General features: G+C 39.4%; 1 protein-coding gene across 1 annotated transcript in view; it reads right to left on the reverse strand.

The window, feature by feature from the left end:
* ST8SIA4 (ST8 alpha-N-acetyl-neuraminide alpha-2,8-sialyltransferase 4) overlaps positions 1 to 8,142 on the reverse strand; it is a gene marked incomplete at its 5' end in the record, with an annotated part of 48,279 nt that extends 40,137 nt beyond the window's left edge. The window contains 2 exons of the mRNA XM_084225842.1: positions 4,775 to 4,906; positions 8,030 to 8,142. Of these exons, the coding sequence (XP_084081968.1) occupies positions 4,775 to 4,906; positions 8,030 to 8,142 (245 nt within the window). The remainder of the gene's footprint in view (positions 1 to 4,774; positions 4,907 to 8,029) is intronic.
* Positions 8,143 to 25,103: the final 16,961 nt, after the last annotated feature.

The raw sequence follows: 25,103 nt of genomic DNA on the forward strand, positions 1-25,103 counted from the left end.
GAGGCTGCTCTTGCTCCTTATGCCTTGCTTAGGACTACACCTTATTCTTAGCAATATCCTTCATTCCCTTACCTGGGAATCAAAAAACCATAAACATTTTTTTTAAACTTTTAAGCTGTAGATTTCTAATCCCTCCTCTTGATCATCTGAAGACTGTCTCTGACAGGCCTTCATAAACAACTCAACTTTCCACCCCTAGCAAGTCCTGACTCTGCTTTGCACTCTGCAGCTGGAAAGCAGAAGGTGGCTCTCAGCCTTTAGAATCACCAGAGATTACAACCTAGATAAAACATGATTTTTTGCAGCTAAATTATTTTAATTAAAAACAACATGAAAGAACAAACTCTGTGGTAACAGAAGGTCACAGCTTGCTCTTGTAAATGACAAGAGTTCCAGCTCCTGTTGGTTTCTTGTGGAGGCAGCAGACCACAGGTATTTGCACCTGTGCTAGGTTTTACTTTAGTCTGAAAGGAAGTTTCAAGAAAAGCTCTTCCAGGAAAGCAGTCTTTAGAATCATAGGATACTTTGTGTTGGAAGAGGACTTGAAAGATCATCTAGTTCAACCACTACTTTGGATTTGTTAAAAACATACCTAGCTGCAAATAACCCTGGAAGGGCTTCTAGGAGTTCCCAGCAGATGGAGGCCACACAAACAGAAATGCTGTAATACAAGAGAGTGGGCATGCAAAAGGAAGACCATAAACAAAACTCAACTACTGCTTAACACAGGAAGACCGTTCATATACCAGCTTTTGAAGAAGATAAGCAAGTAGAGTAAGGTAGATTGGCAAACAGAAATCTCCTGAGGTTTATTATGACTAAAGCAGAACAGAGAACCCTGGATTCTATGTCTTTGACACAAAAACAATCAGAAAGAAACAGGGCAAATGGCTTCAGAACATTGCTCCAAAAGCTTCAGAACAATTGTAGTGCTCCCTTGCTGGTTCTGTATTTACTCCTTGCACTTCAGGGACTTGTGACAGCTGTTTCACACTAACTTGTAAGACAAAAATTGATAATAATCTGAACCTTCTGAAGGAGGAAGATGCTTTTTTTTTTCCTTAGATGCTGCTAACGTCTTACAAATTCTCACACTTTTCTGACAGGAAATAGTCTCTCTTACATTGCAGAGATAAATACAGTCCCAATGTACTTATTAAAAAATATGCCTTCCTGCAATTCCTTCTTCTGCTCCTTTCAACATAAATTCCCATATTTACTTAAAAGTAAGTAGAAAAAAGACACAGACATCGAATTGTAGCTCATTTCACACAGGTTACAGATGTGCTGTCATCAGCCCTGTGTGGAAGGCTTTCCCAAACAGGTTTGTACCATCTCATCCACATCCCTGCTTTCTGAAACTACATTACAAATGAAGTCTCCTTATTTCTATAAGCATAAGGAAAACCTTCACATTGCTACAGAGAGTAGAAAGGACGTAAGACATAAAACCTTAGCAGATGGTGGACTCCTCTTCATGACTGAAATAACTCAGAACAGGGAGCCAAGAAAGCAGTCTTCTTTCCCTTCTTCCCTTTGTCACAGGAATTACCAATTCTTCTTCAAAGAAGTTGCCAGCAATGAGAAGGTAACATCAGTTGCAAAAATCAGTCTCCCACTAAATTAGTCACTGTAAAGGCAGCACATTTCACACAGTCCAAGTAATTAGTAATACCCATAATTTTCACCTCAATCACAGAAAGTCCAGCTCCTTCTTCTTAACCCTGCTTAGTATCTCCAAAAGCCTGCTGCCTTCCCAAGAAGGATGCTACACTCCACAGACTGCCTTCTCTGGCTATAACGTTCTAGAGCACCAGAAGCCCACTGGAAGCTGTCCATCCCTCCATGGGATCCTGATAAAGAAGATTTACCACTCATTGACTCCTACTTGAGCCTGGCTTTGCCAAGAATTCCTAAAGCCTTTGAGACTGATAGACACATCACTAACCTGAGCAAAAATAAAATGGCCAGAGATGATGCCCACAAAGTCAACAAAGCAATAGCAGAGTACAATATTCTGCATGCCAATCAACAAGATTTGACACATCACTGACCGATAGTCCTTGCACAAAGCAAAAAAATACTTTCTACATTTGAAAATTGCTAATGTGGCAAGCTGAAGTAAGACACAAAAACATCTGTCATTTATGGGTGACTATAAGTTTTATGAAATATCTTCATGATACACACTAATGGCTTCACAAATTATTTTTACACTACTTAGAACTGCTAACATTTTATACATTAGTCAACAGGCACTAGCTTGTTTTTTGTTTCTCTCTTACTGTTACTTCCTCTGGTCACACCACAAGACCACCAACCACTCTTCAAGTTAACAGCTGCAATTCTAGACAATGAATCATCTTCATAGTCTACACAGTGCATGTAAGATATTATGGAGGACTTAGCAGCTAGTTAAACCACAAGAATACTGTAAACTTTGCTAGACCCTTTTAAAGTTAGTGCTGATAGGTGTGTAAGGGTAAAACTACAGTTAAAATGCTTCTTACTGCTGTAACATGGAAGAAAGGTGCATAGCAAACCACCTGAAAAAGTGAGAGTAAGTATATAATTTGTGAGAGAAAGTGAGAGAAAAAGTGAGAGAAAGTATATAATTTGGTTAACATCAGACTGAAAGACATCATAAGGGGTTGCATGCGGCTTCCTCAGCGAAAAGCATGCCTGATATCCCTCCCTCACCACTGAGAACCATAACTGAATGTACTATGCACGTCAGCAAAGAGGATTGCTGGAAAGATGATGCCTGGCGGGTAGCACTGACTCCTTTTGTAGAGTTCACGTCAACTTTTGGCCCTAAGTCACATTAATCTAAAATAATTTTCTGGTTCACACCTACTCTCTGCCCCAGAGTTCATCAAGGTAGCCACTTCCTCTGAAAACAAGACTGGCAATGTGGACTTCTAAATAATCTCATCTTTATGCCCTCTATGGTACAGAAAATCTTACAATGGAAGAATTACAGTGGAACCTCTACATCTAGTACTTAAGCCACTGCACAAGATACACTGTTTTCTTCACTATACTAATGAGACAAAAAAACCACTGTTTTCTTCACTATACTAATGAGACAAAAAAGACCCTCTTCCTTGCATGGTATTTAAAAAAAAACCCCATATATAAAAGTGGTTCTTAAGTACACAACAGTGTACTAAATAAGAGAAATTTCCCCCTCTGGAGACAATAAAGAAAAAAGTTATTTGGAATCTCATTAATTTAGTAGATTGAAATGACACACATGAAATAATACACATGTATTAACAGGATGAAAACATACTAAAGCATTCTCTACTGTTTTACCTCTTTGTCTGAATAACATATTTTGCATTTGGAACAGGTGGAAAATTTGCAAAACTCAAACTTAATTTTCTCTCTTGATTTTAACTAAAAGGTTATTGCAATATTTTTTCTTGTTTGTTGTTTGGCTTGAGCAGCAAGGTGTATCAGTTTTAAATGGTTTTGAAATATGATACTCAAATTTTCAGTAAAATGACTGAGAATAATTGTCTCTACTTATAGCCACTCAATCATTTCCAAATCAGCTTACATCACAAGCAGAAAATGCTGTTTTCTCCCAACTTTTAGACCCATAACTTATGATAGATACATTTCTGAGCTACTTTTATCTTCTTCACGCTTTAGATTTAGGGACATAAAATAGCAATCATTAAAAAAAATCCCTAAATTTCTAATTCAGAGAAGCCATGCTTTTATACCTGGAAACAATGCCTAAGTAAGGGGTTTGCAAACTGTCCTTTAATTTAAAAAAAATTTAAAACAAAAAAATTAAAAGTAGAAAGGGAAATCACATAGAAACTACATTTTAATTAGAACACATTACTATTCAAAATCTTAATATTCAGGAATCAGGTCTAACCTGCTATATGATTGTTGCTAAAAATAGTTACTTTCCCTCATTTTTCATAGAATGCAACACTCCTAGATCTCCACACTGCCAACCCACGCTCCCTAAGCTTCTCTCATGGGCCATCTTCCTGATGAAGATGGGGAACATATGACACGACGCACTCAGAGGCATCCTGCTACTCTCTGTGGCCCCAAGGTGCAGAGATCCACTCACTGTAAAGACACATCAGAACCATCACACAGTTCAACTCCACAGTTCAACTCTGCTACTGGGTTGCCCCCTCAGCATAGGCCTAAGGCTCTTTTTGGCTGGTATCAAGAAAGGAAACTGCTTAAGACACAGCTATTGTCAGCGTCTGACCCTGTGACGTGGACCAGGCACAGCCACAAGTGGATTCCCGACACTTGATGGCCCAGCTATTGACTCCTGCATCCCAGCTCTCTGCCTAAGCTCCCTCTGTAGTCAAGGGAGGAAAACTGGTATGCTTAGGATACTTTCACCTGTTCTATATCAAACCTTTAGGATGAGAGAAAATCACATCCTAAAAGCACCAGTTTCTCATCACTGACTGTGGAAGAGTTCTAGACAACTGGCTTAAATAAGGACATAAATAACAGAGATTGATTGCACACAGAGGTTGATTGCACAGGTCTAACAGTCACAGCCAGATGAAAACATTTTATTAATTCTTATGAAAGATGACTTTACTTTGAAGTCTGACGTCATGCAGTGGCATTTAACACTGAAACCTAAATACAGTTTAAAAACATCCATCTGCAAATGTAAATCAAATTACTGTTTTATAGACCAAAGGAATTATAAAGCAACATGAATTAAAATAATAATTGGCAAGGTGAAATTAATTGCTTTTTTATTTAAGAAGCTCACCTTATTTCCATTACTAAAGAAGAATTGATTTTCCAATCTTCTGCTGGATGTTGGAAAACTGAGGAGCCACCCTTTCGAATTATCTTATGGGAGCTATTGATCATTGATCTACTCAAACTCAGTACACCATCTCTGCAATGCAATAAAGAAAACACACAATTATGTCAAGGTTAACTCCAGTTTAAGTAATTTACATCCCAAGCACCAGCAATATATCCTTTTATTCACAACAAAAATAAGCAACTCTCTTAGCTTTCCAAAGAAAATAAACTGTAACAGAAAAAAATCTATGACACAGCTATCTGTAATAGTTGAATATGCAAATTAAGAGCTTAAATTTGTTTATATTTGTAATGGAACAGACATAACAAGAACTACAATAAACTCCAAATTGTGAATCTGGACAAAACTTATTCTCTAAAGCTTTTCCAAAATCGTTGAAATAATATTAATTACATATACATTCCTGCATGTATTTTCTACATGCATTGAGTGCATGCATCTAAAGGAAAATGACAAAATTACATCCATGCAAAACTCTCAGTCTAAGGGTATTTCAGAGATGTCTCTAGTTTATTCTAGATTAAATATAATTTAGTACACACTTGAACAGTGAAACAAGTGATAAAACTTAGTAAGAAAATGCACTGACAAAACTTAAACCACAGCACTCAAAATGAGGTTGATTTCCATAGTCACAATTTACAATTGTGGTGAATTACACAGATTGTACATTGAAAAAATGTTAAATTATGTTCTTATGAAAGAAGGTCCTAAGCACTTTGTGTTAAAGTTATTACTATGAACACAATTGTGCTCATTTAGATGTTTCTCTCTCTTTTATTAGATTAATTGTCACTTAAAGCAATATTAAATAAACTAATACATAAAAATCAAAACTTTCTCCAGGTAATTTTTCATTGTGTAAATCAGTGAAAGAAATGTGGCTTATTTTGTATCTTCTAGAATCATTGCAAATCCTCTCTGATATAATTGAAACAGCTGTCACACTGCGGCTGGAACTGACAGCTGACAGTGTCAGCCTTCATTTTGGATTATCTTGCCTTGGTGACCAATCAGACCTATATAACAAGACTCTCTTCTCACGAAGATAGTTCATTAAATAAAGTAACTGACTTCAAGTGTATTCCTTATCAGTAGAAGATGACACTGCTTAAGCAAGACTACTCTGCCCATACCATGCATGTTTCATTACTTGCTTAACTTTTAAAGGTTATTACTATTTGAAATAGGGTGCACTTCACAGTAATTGTCCTAGCACACTTCTCTATGAAAGTGCAAGCTGGTTTAGAGTTTCTCACGTAATTTGGAACTGTATATAGCCAGTCTATTTTGAATTGTCTGGTGCTACTATTAACCATAAAATGGGCCACCTCGTACATCCGTAACTTCTGAAAGTACAACAACCCATGGAAAACTGACTTTGCTTGCCCACATGACCAGTCAAAAATAACCCAACATCCCAAACCCCTAATTCAGGAGAAAGGCAAGTGTAACATCAATAGGGGAAGCAGTTATGAGCAATACATTTTTAGGCTATTTTTTCTGCTTCATACAGTAATGAATGGGATGACAGGCTGTGAAGAGAAAAAATATTTCAACAGTGAAAGTGAGTAGTACCATACAGCACAAGAAGTCTCCCTGATAAAGAAACAGAGATATCACAATGACTAGTCGGAAGTATATTACAGCTGTATTTTAAAAGGTTTGTTAGCAACATACGTATTTATAACTAAACATACTTATTTCCTTCCATTTAATATTAAAACAACAGTTCATTTTAATAAGGTTTTACGTTGTGTCAAACAACGTGCAGTGAGTGGAAAGCAGTTTTTTCGTCTCAAACTTATATAAAGTGATTTCTGAATTACTTCATCAGCTCCTTCTAGTCTGAGAGAAGCAGTACATACTAAGAAACATGGGTATCAATGACAATTCTACCTCACATGCTGATTTTCACGCCTGTTTTCACACAGCTGTAACACCAAATTTTAAACTTCCGTACATATCCTAAGAATACAGATAGCTTTGTGGTAGACAGTGGATTACACCCAGGCTGAGCAAGAGGAAGAGATACCAGAAAGCTGTGAAAATCTTGAATAAAAAAGGAAGCAAATCTTGTACACACAGGTGAGGACAGCCCATGCCCTCAGCATGTGCCGTGCTCAGCTGCCTGTGTCCTCCTCCCTCACCAGACCGCCTGAGAAAGAGAGGGATGTGCTTTCTGTCTTCAATTCCGGGGGCCAAGGAGGCTGTAATTGCCTCAGCTTCCTCCAGGCCTGTACGGCTACTTACAATCCCCTTACGCCTCCCCCTTAAATTAAGGCAAGGGCTTACACAAGAGGACAAAAATCTGCTGTGAAAGAATTCTATCCACAGTCGACATGCACAAACAAACAGAAAGTGTGAGTTCCTACTTCGTTTTTATCGAGTACATTGAACGACCAATAAATTTACGCATTGCTCCAGGGAAACCAAAATCTTATACATCTCCATGGAAAAACCAGCTTGGCTGAAAACGCAGCATCTCCAGAGAACAGCTGCAAGTTGGGAGAAAAATGAGGAATGCCGGCATTCACATACATAAAGAGAAAGCTGAGGTACAAAGATAAAAATGGCAAGGAACACTTTGCCTTTCGTTTTGAGTCAACCACAGGCAGCAAAGGGAGAGTATGAAACAGACGGCCTCAGAGAGGGACCAGACTTCCCAGGAGAGGAAGCTCCAGAGCTACCTTCACTTCTCATAGAGCAAGAATCCTTAAGAAAAAGCCAAGTTAAGCAAAGCTTCCAGGCAAACATCAAAGACGGAAGCAGGCGTTCGCCCGCATCCCAGCACGCTTGCCTGCGAAAGGCAAGGAACCGAGGCACAACGCGCTCCAGCGACCGCCGCAGCCACCTCGGGCCGTCCCGGCCTCCGGGGCAGCCGCTGACAGGTGAAACTTCCCAGGGGCGCCCCGTTACGGCGGCTGAGAGGCAACTTCCGAGGCAGGGCAGCTCCCGTTCTTTCCCGTGCAGTCGCACCCTGCGGCCGCCGACCCCCGGCAGCAAGCCCCGCTCGCCCCTCGTCCCGCAGCGGCATCCGGGCCCTGCGGCTGCGCCCGTCAGCGAGAGCGGGGAGCTGCGCTGACATCGCAGGCTGAGGGTCACAGCCCGAGGAGCGCCGGAGCCCCTCACAACCTACCCGGCCCAGCCGCCCCCTCGGACCGCCCTCCCGTCGCGGCGCCCCGCAGTTACCCGGCGAGAGCTGCCTCCTGGCGCTCCTCGGTCCGTGTTATTTCCTTCGTCTTATAGAAGATGAGGAGGAGACTTATGGTGCACACAGTCCACCTCTTCCTGACGGAACGCATGTCTTCTGCGAAACGCGGGCCCCCTCCCCCTTTTCCTTTGTTTATCAGAGGTGTGCTGGGAACAGCTGCACACGCGACACGAATTGTTAAAAACACGGCGATGTATTTTTTGGTTATTTTTTTTCCGAAATAATTGCAGAAGATAAAATAAAACCAGGCAGGACCGGAGGCTGGAGGTTCTTTGGCGTTTAGTTCGTCTCTCTTTCGCCCTGACATACAGCTGGGCTCGCAAGCGGTGACTCGCTCGCCTCGGCCGGGGAGACGAGTCCGCGGCGCCGCTGAAGCTTAGATGAGCCGGGCCGAGCCGGGGACCGCTCCGCGGATCCCTTCTCCGTCCAGATCCGCTACGGCGCCGCTCGGCAGAAGGCGCGGCCAAGGCCGCCTTGGCCGGGGCGGGGATGGGGCGGGCCAAGCGTGGCCAATGCGCCAGAGCGGGTGGGGCCTGGGCGTGGGGACGGGGGCGGAGGACGCGGGCGGCTCGGCGCGGCGGGAGGATGTGGGGGAGCTGCGCCGGCAGCTCCGCCGGGCTTGGTGAAGGCGTGCGCTCCCTGCCTGGGTCACCTCTGTTGTGCCCGTGTCGCCATTTGGGCGTCGAAAGTGAGAGCGAAGGACTGCCCATGCTGTATACCGCAGAAAAGGAGCGCACTTCAGAGAAGGATAATGTGCCATTTACAGCAGTTCATACGTCTAACAAGCTATCTAGATTATGCCTTGAAATTATTCCCTCTTTCTCACATATCCTAATGATATTTGAATCGTTAATCAATTTAAATATTTGAATAGCATTTATATCAAATAGTATGATTTATTTTACATTAATTAGAGGCATGGTTTACCTCTGTGAACCAGAAACATGTTCAGTTAATCCTGTTTTGTGGCATCTGGTGAGAACAGTAGAATTTCTTTCACAAAGACTACTGGAGGAGTGAAAATGTGAATAATACAAATACTCATGCATTTAAGCGTTTCAAATTTCAGAGTGCTAATTAGTTTCTATGGCAAAGAGTTCTTGAGTTCTTGAGTTCTGCCTTTCATGCTGAAGAAGGTGGCTATAAAGTGCCTTTTTCATTAAGACTATTTCATTTTTTATGTGGATGGCCAGAAATCCCTGCTGAATTAATTCTGTTTTATCACTGAGGATAAAGAAACACTAGAAGAGATTTCTTGGGGAAGCTGTAGCATTTCAATCCCTAGTTGCCTTTAGGACCAAGTTACACAAATCTGGATTTTAATTCAAGGTAGAAGCATGAATGAGGTGTTTGTCAGGTACACTTAAACTATTTCTTTTAACATATCATTTTAATGTCAATCTATCAAATTACAGATTTCTGTATCTGTGGATACAGATTTCAGATTTCTATAGAGTAACTTTCAACAAAATACACAACATTGTGTAAAGGTCATGTGTACATGCTTTTGTTTCAGGAGCAGGCAAGGCTGTGCGGCATTCTTGCATTTGCTTAACAACATTAACTCTGATTTAATCCTATGGAATGTATTTAATAGTATTAACCATTAATTTTTTTTTTAAAAACCCAGCTAAAACAATGAATTGTGCTTTGTGAATTTATAAGTACTACTGCTACTTCAATCTTTTGTCATTGCAGACTTCAATATCCTTCAATATTTTCATTGATGGTTCAAGGAAAGGTACCAGACATCCCTCTAGTTGCTTATGACTAATGTACACAGAACACTTGAACTTACAGAATTGCTCATACAGCCTAAATTTGAATATTTTCTATGCTTCTGATTATCATAATCTATCATACTTTCATCAAAATGTACACCTCTTGAAATGTTATCTCTTCCTCTCGTAACAGAAGTCCAGCATTACATTTTTAGCATTATTGGCATTACAAATAGCGGCACATCAAATATTTCCTAATTATAATGCAACAGCTTTTCCATAGGCAGCAGAATGAAAGATGAGTACTGATGAGAGTTTCAAAGGACTCTGTACACCTCCTTATGCTGTTAGTTGAACTGGACATATTGCTGAAGGAGAGAAGAGGAAAAACCACAGCTATACATTATCATTGGGTTAATCCTAATGCGTTTGTCCTTCGTCATGCCTGCAGTGAAATCTTGTCCAAAGTTTTTCCTCTTAGGTGTTAAGGTTAGGGTTTAGGTTTGGAGTGAGAGGTCAGGGTTGGGTTTGGGGTTAGAGTTAAGGTGCCTAGAATTAGGGTTATGGTCATTGCAGTTTAGGGTTATGGTTAGGGTGGTAGGGTTAGGTGTTACAGGGGTTACAGGTTAAGGTTGAGGATTAAGGGTTATGTTTTGGAGGTTTAACTCAGCTGCATTGAGTCTGTCCTGGTTTTAGGCGGTCTCAGATCAGTGAATCCTGCAGAGTCCCTCACTCCATCAATCAATCAGGAAGGTACTGTTTGCCCTGTGTACTGGTTTTGACTGATGGTATCTGATAAGATAATGTGTTTTGCATTTGTGCTGAATACAGGGTTCATAGTATAAAGATGTTTTTGTTATTGCATACTAAAGGCCGTTTCTCTTTTCTATATTGACACACTGACAAGGAAGTCAGAGATACATGCTAAGATGGGAGGAGATGAGGCCATAATTTTCCAAAGGTAAATGTGACATCATGTTCAGTATACAAAGTGGATGAAGAAGGGGAAGAGGTGATGTGAGGGGATGTTTGGAGTGATGGCATTTGATGTTTATCTTCATGAGTTACCCTTACACATTATAGGGCCCTGCTCTCCAGGATATGGCTGAACATCTACTTGTCAACAGGAAGCAGTGAATTAATTCCTTGCTTTGTTTGCTGGTGTCTGTGGCTTTCGCTTTCCTTATTAAACTATCTTCATCTCATTTCCTGAGTTCTCTGGTTTTTACCCTTCCAGTTATCTTCCCCAGTTCTACTGGTGGGGCAGTGAGTGAGTGGCTGGGCTGCTGGCTGGGGTTTAAGCACACCCTGCATTGGTCCTGTGGTGTTTCCATGGCCCACCTGAGCTAAGAAGTGAGATCAGACGTGGGCAGGTCACCTCTGCTTTTGCAAACTCTTTTAACATGGCACAAAATGTCCAGGTTGATTTTTTTCTTCTAATATTTAGGCAAGCTTCTAGGGCTGAAAGGCCCAGAATCACAGCAAGGTGAACTTGGGTTTCCACACAATCTCAAACCCCTGTACAACAGTGTGATTAGTTGTAGTAAGAAATGTTGTCAACACACCTGCTAGCAGTCTTCTCTTCAGCTGTTACTGCAAAAATGAAGGAATTATCTCATAAAGTCATAAAATAATACTCGCTTTACATCTATTAATGTAGAGTTTGCATGTTGATTTCTTTTTCAGAGTGAGTAACCATGGTTGTAAAAGCAAAGATGGCTTTTTCCTTCATTTAGAAGGCTATGCTTTAGTTTCATTTATTTATATCTCTATGTAACACATTACTGCATGAAGTGAAAATATATTTCCTAAGAATATTTTTTTGACTTTATGAGTTCTCCATGACAGAGAATGGGAAAGAGATTTTCTGAGAAGCTAAATGGTGGATTTGTGAGGTTCTATTATATATATTTTAAAAACAGTGAATGGCCTCCCAGTGAGAACCATCACTTTATGAAAAGTTTACAGCCAGATACCTACCTAGGCTATAGATTTGAAGATGGGGAAAGAACGTGGGTTTTTTCTGAATTCCAGCCACAGCAACAGCTATTCAGTCTTTGGGAACTAATTCCCATTTTTATTACTACTATTTAAAATTTTGCTTAATTAAATGGTGGTTAAATTATATAGCTAGACAGTACAAAATTGCTTGGCTTTTATTACTTAGTGCTGGACGAAGTCATATAAAAGAGTTTCCCATGCCTTCAGCTATGTTTTCTTACATATTTCTTTGACACTTTAAGTGACACTTTAAGTAACACTTTAAGGCATTTGCTGAGTTTGACGTTTTGTTGAGACTTTTTTCCTTTTTTTTTCCTAAATGGAAAAACATACTTCAACAACACTGTTACGGCACTCTTATAAGTTTCAGCAAAAAGAAATCTTCTCCATATCCAAAACTGAATTTCTGGTCATTGGGACAGGTCAGACCTAAGATTAATTTAGCCTGTTCTGCACTGACCTGGCATACAAAGCCTGTCAAAAAAGGGTGTTTTCTCTGTCTTCATCAGAACTTTATAGACCTTACAGACCTTTATGGACAGGTGAACAAGCAAGCCCTTTTGATTGGCAGCTAAAATGCCTTAACATAATCTTGTGTTTGCTGCAGACAAAAAGCATGTGTGTGAATTTTTACTGCATAATTAAAGGATGCTGTAGGTTTATAGTACACCCTCTGCTGCGGTAAATTGTGAAGCTAATTCTCAGCCTGCATTGTTATGACCAAATTTGTCTTAAATGACTGCTTTCAATGACAGTTTTACAGTATAAGTGAGACAAACTGGTTTATAACACGACCTGGCACTAAAAACAAGAACCCCCACTTCATCTACTCCATTTGAAGAGTAAGTAGTATCCTCTTCAGCTCTCATTGCTCTTAAATGCAAGGATGTCCATTTTTTCCTTCCTCTATGTTTTATTTCTTTGCAAACTAGGATTTGGTGTTCCACTCACAGATGACCAGGGTCCTAGGTAGTTAAATTCCCATGGGAAAGCCTGCACCAGAAATTTTCAGTCTGCAGGGAAGACACTGGCACCAACCCAGGCAAGATAAGTCCACAAGGAAATTACATTTCCCAAATGTCACCCAGGTCAATTGGAAGACATGTAAAGGAGATCTGAGATTTTGTTGCTGATCTGCTGATGGTGTTAAATTTTGATTGACTTCGGCAGTGTTAGGTTATCCCTTCAGCTCACCTAACTTCTAGTTATATAGTCAAGATGGGCAGCCACTATATTTGAAAATGACATATCAAGAAAGATATTTCTTAGTGTTCTTTAGTATTTTTCCTTAAATCTCTTGGACTAAAATGTTTTAAAAATCACAAATAATGCAGCTTTATCACAAAAAAATTGAAGTAATAATCTAATCCTATTACTTGTAGTCTCCTCAAAGAAAATATTGAGGGCAGTTATTTTTTCTGTGACAGTAATTTTGATGACTCAGGAAAAGCATACAAATTCTTAACCAGACACAGTTATAGAAGTGCTTTGGAAGCTTTTTAATGCTGAGACTATTTCTTCTGAGGAAGTATAAGCATTGCATCAATTTCAGACCTACTTTTTTGACTTCTATAAATATGATTTGCATTAAATAAAAGGCAGAAGACTTTTTAGTTTGGCTTAGACAACTTTATTTTTTAGTGCTCTTTAAAGAAAATTATGTTCTAAAACCCCAAAATAGCTATTTTTAATAGGAACTAAGAACACCCTTATTTTTATAGTTCAGAGGAATACTATGGAAAGTAAATATCACAGACTGAACTTTTAACATTAGAGCAAAAGAAATATTTGGTTTTGAAATCATTGGCTTAGCCCTAAATGAAAGAAAGTAATATGCGAAAGGAAGAAAAAGAATATATGTAAACAAACATTTGTGAAGTGCTGTAAGTCACAAGATGTATATATTCTCTAATTACAGAATTACAGAGGAAGAGACAAATCTGAGTCTGAACTGCTTGAACAGGAAATCACCACTTAGTTTGGCAGAATTTTGGGATATTTTCCATATTTTCACATATCTATTTTTTTCTGACTGGACAGTGAGAAAATGTGTGTTGGTCTTAGGCTAAAGAAAGATATGATGAATCTAGGTTTGTTTCCAGAAACAGGTACTTAGAAATTCTTTTTCTCAGCTGCTGCAAAGTGCTGTAGTCTTGTTGTTTGCTCTCAGTGGAGAATTTCCACAATGCAAAACACAGATGTGCCACATCTAGGTCTGTTCTCATTTCCGTGTCCTTTCCTCAAAATAAGAAAATGCAAAGCAGGGGCAAGAACAGGCGGAAGTGTCGTGTACAATGACAATCATCTCTGGCAGTGACTGGAAATTGCTTTGTAATGAGGTAAGTCCTACCAGCTCAAGCTCTGGCACAGAGCACAAAACCGTCCTGTGCTTGTAGAATAAGAGCTTAGGAAGCCCTTTTTTTTTTTCACAGCAGTGTAATATTTTATGATGAGCTCCAGGTGACAGTTGCTTCCTCCAAATCAATGGCTTTCAGATTTTATAGTATATTATAGGAGTATCACTTAACAGTTACAGGTGCATTGACATTCAGATTTCAAAAGCACCTGTGATACCTTGGCCTTGAACCACACCCCTGCAAATGGGATTTAATAATATATTTTCCTTAATCTTGAGCTGGAAAAATTAATCCTGGACATGTCTCACATCTATTACTCCTAGCATTTCTGTCAGCATCTCAGATTGTCAGGATTTCAGCTGTGCATCCTGCAAAGCTTGGGCAATGGTTTGTTAGGGCAATGGTTTTAGAATGCAGGCTGATATTTTTGCAAGAAAAACTTGCTTATTTGGAGTAAACTTAGTACATTTTCAGTCTAGGAAAGCAAGCAATTTGCTAATGAATGAGCTCAGGCTTGCTACCAAAAAAATCCTTGTTCTTTGCTAGCTTAACTCTTATCACCTGCCATTCTGTACTCTTCCCCTGTGAAATTCTTTCCACAGGGCAACCCAGAAAGCAATTTGATGTCATGGACCCTCTTCAGATGAAACATTCTTATGTATTTACAGACCTCCTTCTGCACTGACAGATCCTACACCATACAAAATCTCCTTGCTTTTTATGCTCAATAGATAACACCTTTTCTGGCAGGCTACCAGTTCTTTGGGTTTGTGAACACAATGTTTTTTTCTTTTGTCTTGACTACCCATATCTAGTCAATTAGCCATGGCATTACATATTGGTTCTGCTCTGTCTCCTCTAACACAGGACGTTTTTAAACTAACTGAATTGTGTGTCATTTGCTCAGTTTCATCTTTAGGTTTGGCTTAGCAATTGCTTCCTAAAGGCTGGAAGATAGACCCAAACGTTGGCAAAATTAATTTGATCCATTACCAATCAAGTGAAAGTAGCATTTTCATAGGGTGAAACTTTATAAACATGCTGAACAATATTTCTTAACAGTAGAGTCCTGTATTTAAGCATAGGTCATTCTTATATTCCACCAGAGAGATGAAAGTAGAACAGAAGGCACTGCATTCCAGCATGCTCTGCAGACCCTTTTCTCAACCCACCCTGTGCATGCTCAGTAGGACTGACCGACCCATGCAAACTCTGACACGTGGCTGGCACCTTTGTTTCCATGCATCATGTAATAAATACCCTGGCTTCCTGGCTGTCACAGCCTGTATCTCGTAATCTCTTTGATACTGATATTTACATTTCAAGACTGGAATTTTATTTTTTGAGCCAATTTGAACTCACAGATGTTGTATCAAAGTACTGTTAATTCTTATCTCCAAGTTTCTTCTTGGCTTAGTGAGTTTTAGCAAGTTTTAGCTATCTCTCTGTTTTAGTTGGCAGCTCTGTATTCATACCACTGTCATTGCTCTCGAGAAGGATTTATTTAAATCAATTAAGACTGCAAGACTTACTCCTTTGTTATTTTAGTAATTTTTACTTTTCAGTTGAAAACCAATTATGTTCCCTTTCCATATTAAGTAAAGCAGACCTTCAGTTTCTGTCTCAGGTCTCAAGTGAATATTAACTGAAGCTACAATTTCACTCAGCCACTCATAACTATCACATTTTAATTCTGCTGCAGCAGTTGCCTGTCCTTTCCTTCAGCCACCACATTTTTAAGTGTCCTGTGGGAAGGCTATTCTGTGGGTAGTCAGTCCTTTTTCAGGCATGAGTGAAAGAACTCTGCCAGTCTCCGTGTAATTTTTCTCTGTGTTAATGATATCCTTTCTTAGAGTGTCTCTATCTGAGAAGTGAAACGCTTCAAAACCAGAGGTCCTGATTGAAACAATACCTACTTTAGCAGTTGGTCTTCTCAGCTGTTCAGATGAGGTTGAAATAGAAGGGAAGGTCTCTCAGCAAAAGCCGAAGTGAATACCTGGGCTTTTCCTTCATTCCTCTTGAAAGAAATGAAAGGTGGGAAAGAAAATTTAGCTCCCTTGATATTTTGAACTTGCTCTAATTCTTGGTGATCTCCTTCAGTGCCAAAACAATGCAATCTTTTGGATGCTTTTCTCACCAAGTTTCTGGACCATGTGATTAAGGAGATCTGTAGGAGTAGATGTCTAATTCAGCAGCTTCCAGCAACAGAGACTCTTTATGGTGTGAAACATTTGACTAAGCCCAGAAAATTAATTTTTTTCCTGTCACTGTCTTCTCTATGCCATATTTCCATTACATGGCTTGAGAAATAAAACAAACACTTAGTAAAAGTGAAATAAAACCTCCACATTCCCTGCTATATCTGTCAGTCTGACCCTTTGTAAAGTTTGGTGATCTTTTCCTATTTAAAGCATTGTAATGTAAAGCATTGTAATGTAAATTGCAATGTAAAGAAATTGCATGTTTAAAAATTCATGAACCTATGAAGTATTCACCAGGAATGGGGAAAAATTGCTAGATTAAGTTACTCAAAATTTGAGGAATTCTTTGATCTGTGCATAAGAGGTTGTTTTGAGGGGGAGATGCAAGGTGGCTTGTGAAACTGCAGACACATTTTTCTAAAAACCTGCAATATAACTGTCACACATATTTGAATATCCCAGGCAGAATTTATTCAGTGACCATATTTAGCATGACACAAAAGGCAACATACAAAGTTAGTGTGAGGAAAGAGGCTTGCTCTGCAAATTTTGACAAATACCTCCAAGGCTAGTGAAAACTGTGCTTCACAAATGCTCTTATTAGGAAGCAAAAGAAGAAAGGAACTGTGGATAACTCAATGTCGGTATTATAACCAGAGTCACAGAAGGGTACATCACTAACTAGAACAGGGTGTCTCTGCAATAAATGGGTCAGTTCTCAAAGAAAAATGCTGAACAATGCAGTGCAAAAGGGAATAAATTACACAGTCCATAACAACAGCAATAACAACATATGCTATCTAAAAAAAATACTGCTGATGAAGAAAGCAAAGAATTTGAAGTTGGTAGTGAAGCAGAAGTATATGTTGGTTAGGATTCATTGTAGATATACAAAGAGATATCCTGCAATTAACTCATTTATTACAGGAGCACAATATAAGTATGAACTAAAGTTATTACAGAGCATCCTTGGCTGGCTATGGAGATGGCAAAGGGCCTCGAGGAGAAGATATATGAGCACTGGCTGAGGTCGCTTGCCCTGTTCAGCCTGGAGAAGACGAGACTGAGGGGGGACCTCATTGCAGTCTACAACTGCCTTGAGAGGGAAGAGGAGGGGGAGACACTGATCTCTTCGCCATGGTGCCCAGTGACAGGGCTCTAGTAAATGGCATGAAGTTGAGTCAGGAGAGGTTTAGGTTTGCTATCAGGAAAAAGTTTTGACCAACAGGGTAGTTTGGCACTGGAACAGACTCCTCAGGGAAGTGCTCACAGCACCAAACCTGGCAGAGTTCAAGAAGTGTTTGGACAATGCTCTCAGGCCCATGGTGTGACTCTTGGGGATGATTCTTTGCAGGCCCAGGAGCTGGACTTGATGATTGTGATGGGTCCTTTCCAACTTGGAATATTTTGTGATTCTGTGTAGACTTTAAGTTCTCTTTGTCCTGGATGCATTTTGCTTTTTTGTGAAATGAGCTATTTTATCACTCAGGGCTTCAAAATGTTTTCAAATTTTAGGCAAAACAATAGCTTGCTTGAAGAGAGTCCATTCCAATAATTTTTACTCTTGGTAGGCCTAAATCAGTTTGCCACAAAAAAGACTGAGGACAATGCACCATTTGAAGAGAACTTCTATTTATAGGAAAGGGTCTATACTGAGTTATCTTTAATGTGTAGAGGTAAAATTAGGCTCATTTAAGAAAAATAAATCTGTTCTCCTGTTTAGTAAATTTTTTATATATATTTAAGCACAGATTTACTTATGTTGTAACATTTTTATTTGAACAGTAATTGAATCTCTGAAAGCTGATATGGTTGAAATATTACCCTGATCACCTCCATTTTATCCATGCACATTTTAGGATTTTCAGTTCAGCCTAAAATCAATTACATTCACTTAACTAAACAATATGGGGAAAATATATAACACTGCTCCTCTGCATACATGCAATGGCTATTAAAGAGTTTCTTTAGAAGTAATTTCCTGATGACAGTCTTTGTGGGTTCTCTTCTGTGTCTCCAAGCATTACGTTAACAGCATATTTATGGACATGTGCATATATATCAAGCACTACAGTTGGATTTTATACCGTGACCAGTGCCTGTGTGTTATATGAAGTGATTTATGAGTCAATATCAGGAGTGTTCTTTACTGCTGTTTGTAGTTGGCCTATGAACAACAGCTGCTGTGTTCTCTTAGAACTCGAAAGTGGGGTGGCAGGTACTTCAGAAAAGATTCAATCATACTTTACAGGCAGCAGAGAAAATCAGACAGGTATAATCTTTGGTGTTCTTAGTAGTTTTTAGTCCTAACAGATAATATTTTCTTTATATTCATTCTCAGGGTTTTTTTGGGTTTTGGATTTTAGTGATTTTTTTAAATGAGTTCATTTAAGAACAGATAGAGATACTTTTAAAATGGAATAGATGTAGTTACAATTCAAAATTACTAACAGGGTGCATATGTGGCCCAATATTTATAGAAATAAACACAGATTAAGAAGATATGCCAAATGTAGGAAGAATTTTGTGCATTAAAATCCATACTCAATTTCTGTGCTTCAAGAAAACCTTATCTAATGCATACACTGGAACAAGCTGGAGAATACAGCTATCACATTATTTTTAACAACTGCACTTTGGAAGACTCTCATAGTGCAGCTATTTAATCAACATTTTTCATTACTTACATGGAGAAATTTAACAAGCTGTTGAATTAATCAATCAAGAACTCGAACCTGCAAAGCAGAGCAGGGCTCAGCCAACATTACAGAAGCTAGCTCAGTCACCTGATCTTACCACATGAGCTGAAAATGACAGAATCAAGTCATATCTCACTTGCATTTTACCTTCATGCCATCCTAAGAATCTACTCATCAGTCCTGGTCAAATGATTGTGGACATGCTTTCCTCTCTGGAGCCTGCATTAAAGACTGAAAGATGGATTATGGTTTAAAGTACTTATTTCTTTATCAATTCCTGCTAAAGGGGAAATATTTGTGTTAAACCCACCATCTAAGTATAGATTAAAAATGCAAAAATACAAAAGTAGACAAGGATATTGACAGCACTGCAACAGGATGCTTTTTAAATGTAACACTTTATTCTATTTGAACAGTTTCCAAAAAAGCATACTTTGAGAATATCTCTTATGTTAAATCCAAAAAAAAAGATGGGAATGAACTACAGCCCTGGTAGTTAAATATACATAAAGTCTGAATAATAACTCATAAAACATACAGATTTTTAAGTAGTGTCTAAACATACTGTTTTAACATTAAACTGTTTGAACTCTTCTGCCCAACCCCAACATTCCCAGCTAAGTCATCAGATATATTTGCCGCATACTTTTTTTTTCAAACTATTGCTAAAGCATTTTAGCTTTTTGTTAAATTTTTATTGTTATTATTTTATTTTAATGTGTAAGAATTAAAAATTGCACAACTGTTTTGCTTTTTTCCATATAGATCTAATTCAGAGAATCATGATAGCAATTTTCTGAACAGGAATGCTTTTTTCCAGTCAAGACCAAGAAAAATAAAAACCATGTAAAAAATGTAAATGTAAAAAAAATAAAATTTATTTATTGAACTGCTGAATCTCTGTTTTCAAAATATCCTCCATATGTATATTAATAATTCTTAGACTCATGGTGAGTTAATTGCAATGTGAATAAATTGCAACCTTATATTAATACACAAAAAGATTATGTATGTCTGCAGATGATCTTACTCTTTGAAGCAGCATAACATGGAATAGAGGAAGGTCTTCCCATTTGTCAGCTTCAGCTGTCTAATCACTGCTACAAAGAAATGCCATCCTGTTTTTCAAACACAGACTCATAGGACTGATTAGACTTCTGGTGGGTCCTATCATCCAGACAGCACTTAACTTTTGATGTTGAAGTAGAAAACAGATGAAAAATTTTAAAAAAACCAAAACAATAAGTGTTTATCTTCAAGTTCACTAATAAACTTCTATGTAAATTCCAAATTATGGGCAATTTCTAATTTTTTTTACTAAATTATCTGTAACGCCATACGACCTGTACAGCTCTCCTTCTTTTCTCTGCTGTAAGTGCTGTGAATTGGCTTTTCAGTTAAATTTGAAATCACATCTGTATATGCAACACTGATAAATGTAATGGGAGATTTTTTAAACCTTAACTGAGAGTCAGAAATTAAGTCAGCACTTCAAAAGGTCTATTTTTCATGAAAAAGAACAAAGTTTTTATTTTAGTGAAGTTAAAAGACTATTATTTTGCCAGGAACATGACTAAAACAGGTAGATGATTTTCAAATTTGTCAGGGCTTCAATTAATCCTAACTGTTACAGTAATAAATTCTCAAGTGACTGACCTGCTAAAGATGAAATAAGATTTCTGAGCTGTATTTTGCCTTTCACTTATGTGGAAATAATTCCAAAATTTCTGTGTTTATTTATGTAAACTTGACAATTTTAAACACGCACTCTCAGGATGAGGAAAAAACCTGCACTGTAAACTGGACAATCTTGCAGTTAGATTGACTCAGCCTCTAGAGCCTTCTTTTTCTTGTACATTACCATTTTTTATTCTATAAAAGTTTTCTCTAAATGGCCAACACTGACTATAAAGTAACAACAGATCTTTAAATACCCAGCCCAGGCAATCAGAATTAATATAATTTATGCAAAATAACCTCTGGAATTTCCTTTTTACAATTGCAGCAGGGATCTCACTCCTTTGCCTCCAGTGCTACTTAGGCTGGCCAAAAGCACCCATAAAATGGAAACTCAGTTACCACACAAAAACCTCTAGCATGGAGTGCATGAAAAATGAAAACTAAATCCAACCCCCTTTTGGTATTTTACTGCATGTAACTAGCTCCTTTTGAAATAAAGCTGAGGTTTTTTCCTATCTACTGAGAAATCTGTGTTTGGGTGAGAATGATATGATCAATGAACACACTGAAAAAAATCATCATTATTACTTACCAAGATAACTGTCTATAAAGTGGTACTTTAAACTTCATTGTAATCCTTTTTATTTATGTTATTCAACTCCCATTTTAAAAGCTGCATTTACTTCCATGTCAAGAAAGTATAAGGGGAGTAAGTGCAGTAGAGCATCTGTTTGAGAATTGCAATTTCACAGAATACATTCATGACATAATTTAAATACTTTACTTTCAAATAAAAAACATGGTATAAAGTTAATGTGTTTCAGCTGATGTTCTCCTTACATTTCTATTAAAAGTTACTACTATAGGAGTACAGCATGAATATTGAACATTAAAGATATTAATGTCTGAAGTGGAGAGCCAGATGAGTGCTAAGGGCTGGAGATAATGAATATATATTTTAGGGCAAAGGTGTGTTCTATGCAATTCTCACCTTTTTTTTTTCTTTTGTGGAGAAAAAACGATATTTTCAGTCATTTTTAGATGATGTTTGCAAATGTTGCTGTATTTTCTGATGGCAATCTTTATTTGTCACTGTTCATTGTTGTCCCACTTAGTCAAAATTTGCTGACTTAAACAGCGCCTTACATGGAATACCATGCTCTGTCTTCCTTAATTAATGTGTAATGAGGTTTATCCCCAGCCATCATCTAAGTACCAATAAGTCATTCACTCACTCACTCACTCACTCACTCGCAAAAAAACCAAAAAACCACAGATTTTCTCAGCAGTGCAGAGAGAGATAAGATAGAGTTGAGCTACAGGCTGTGGAAAGTGCCTGCAGAACACCATGCCAGTACAGAAAAGCTTTTCTCCTCCTGACCATGGGAGAGGAGATGCAGTGAGGCAGATGTCCTGCGCAGAGAGGAGCCTGCTGGAAGCTGCCGGACACCCGAGCAGCGCGTGATCACTGAATATAAAGACAATAAGAAAGCGTGTTGCTGACATGGCAATGTGTGATAGGTGGCTTGGTGACAAATACCATCTAAGGAAATACTGTGTCTTAAAAAGTGTGTCTTAAAAAGTGTATAAAACTATTTCTTCATTTGTCTGAAAAAATGTCTCAGTATCCCTGCTGGTCTGAGTCACTGTCTTGGTTGTTACACAGCACAGTTTTAATAACTGTGTTATTTCAAAAGAAAATGTGCTGATTTATAGTTGTACTACAGTCCAATACTCTCTGACTTTTAGATATTCCACAGAGGGAAGGCTACATTTAGTGTAAAATTTATTTATTGAAGATGACGTTACATGGGATTTCTGTTTTACTAGATAAATCAAATGAAACAAAGTGATCAAACAATAAATAAAATGTACTGAAAACACAATAAAAATGCAGGTTAATCAGTCACTCCATACATTATTCCATGCTGAATCGTGGTACATTTGTGGGAACATTGCCTCTGCCTATCTCCAGTGAGCCTTCTTCCATATTAGGGTTTTATTTCTCAGTAATAGGTAACAGTACAGCTAGTACTGCAATTTTATTTTCCTACTGCCCTCTCTCACATTTTCAGGGAGGATAAAAGGTAATGAGAATAGAATGCACAACTCAGGCCTGCAACTTACCAACAGGAGAAAGAGAAAAGGAGGTGAAATAAATAGGGCAGGAGATCTTTCTCCTTTTTAATGCCTTTATTAAAAATGATCAGCTCAGATGGGAGGGCCTGACAGGTCCACGGTCCCCGCCGCTGCTCCCAGGAGTGGCTCAGAGGAGGAGGAAAGTGCAGCTCTGTGCACCAGGAGGCAGAGCTGGGGATTCCGTCCTCACCAGAGCAACCAGGGATTCCCCCTTTTCCCGGTTTAACATTTGTCCAGCCAACATCTTTTTAGGTTATGGTCAGGGGCAAAAAAAGGGTCTCAGCATCTCTGCAGGCCCTAGACTTTGTTCCTCACATACAGACATCACTTTGATCTCTTAATTCTGGGTTGGCTCCTTGTTTTTGGGGGTTCACTTGGTGAGTTTGGTGGGGGGTTTACCCAATTGCATCCTGGCTTTTCAGTCTGGGGTCCGGAACATCTAGGAAGCCCTTCATAAAATTGAAGGTGGGACCCTACAAAGAGGAACTATGGTTTATGGCAGATTCAGGAGTGGAATGGACAACAGTGTTACAGTTACCGAAGGGGTGTTCTCTAAGTGACGACACCATGGTGGTGACTGGGGCAAAGGGGGATCCTTTCGAGGTCCCAATCATAAAAAATGTAGAAATAAATACGGGAAATAGAAAACATACGGGCAACATCCTATTGGCTCAGGGCGCTGACTTCTATTTATTAGGACGAGATATGATGGTCGCCCTGGGAGTGGGGTTGGTGATTGACAAATCCCGAATCAAAGTCAGACTTTACAGCCTCACGGGGCTGGATGAGGAGAAAATAGATACAAAGGGGTGGTATGTCCCTGGGGAAGTGGGGAGGGTGGAAATAGAACCTATTCGAGTGGAAATTGAAAGACCAGAAGACCCCATAAGGGTCAAGCAATACCCCCTCTCCATGGAAGGAAGGAGGGGTTTGAAATCAGTGATCGATGAATTACTGAAAAAGGGCACATTGGAACCATGCATGTCGAGACACAACACCCCGATTTTGGCAGTCAAGAAGCACGATGGCTCGTGCAGTTTCAGGCTTGTGCAGGATTTAAGGGCTGTGAATTGGAGAACTAAGACTCTGTTCCCCACAGTTTCTAACCCTTACATGTTGTTGAACAACCTCTCCCCGGATGACACTTGGTACAGTGTAATTGACTTGAAAGATGCTTTTTGGACTTGTCCTCTGGTGGAGGACAGCTGCGATTATTTCGCGTTTCAGTGGGAGGATCCAGAGAGGAACAGAAAGCAGCAGCGTAGATGGACGTCTCTGCCGCAGGGCTTTGTCGACTCTCCGAATTTATTCGGACAAGCCCTGGAACAGGTTTTAAGTCACTTTACACCAGCCAAAGGGACAAAGCTTCTACAATATGTGGACGACCTTCTGGTCGCTGGGCACAGGGAGGAGGAAGTAAGGGAGAGCACAATCAAGCTTCTGAATTTTCTGGGGAAGAAGGGGTTGAAAGTCTCCAAGTCAAAATTGCAGTTCACGGAACCAGAGGTCAGATACCTGAGGCATTGGCTCACAAGGGGCAAGAAAAAGTTAGATCTGGAAAGGGTGGCAGGAATTATTGCCCTGCCACCCCCACAAACGAAAAAAGAGGTCCGGCAGATCCTAGGGCTGCTAGGATACTGTCGGCAGTGGATCAAAGGCTATAGCGAAAAGGTGAAGTTTCTCTACGAGAAAGTCACCACAGATTGGATCAATTGGACACAAAAAGATGAAGAGGAATTCAGGGGAATCAAGGAGGCACTGACAGCTGCTCCAGTGCTGAGCCTCCAGGATGTGAGAAAACCCTTTCAACGGTTTGTGGACACTAGCAATCACTCAGCACACGGAGTCTTAACACAGGGCTGGGCGGGGTTCAGGAAAGCAGTGGGATACTTATCCCGGCTTTTAGACCCGGTCAGCAGAGGCTGGCCCACGTGTTTGCAGGCGATTGTGGCTGTGGCTTTGTTAGTGGAAGAAGCGAAAAAGGTGACCTTCGGGGCACCTCTGGTAGTGTTTGCACCTCACAATGTGAGGGGAATACTACAACAGAAAGCAGACAAATGGCTCACAGATGCGAGGCTGCTAAAATATGAGGCCATTCTGATTCATTCAAAGGATCTGGAATTGAGAACCACGACTGCGCAAAATCCAGCGCAGTTTCTTTTTGGGGAAACTACGGAGAACTTAGTACACGACCGTGTGGAAATTGTGGAGCTGCAGACCAAAATCAGGGACAACCTGGAGGAGGATGAATTGG

Source organism: Fringilla coelebs, assembly GCF_963513975.1.
Source record: "Fringilla coelebs genome assembly, chromosome: Z".
NCBI lineage: Eukaryota > Metazoa > Chordata > Aves > Passeriformes > Fringillidae > Fringilla > Fringilla coelebs.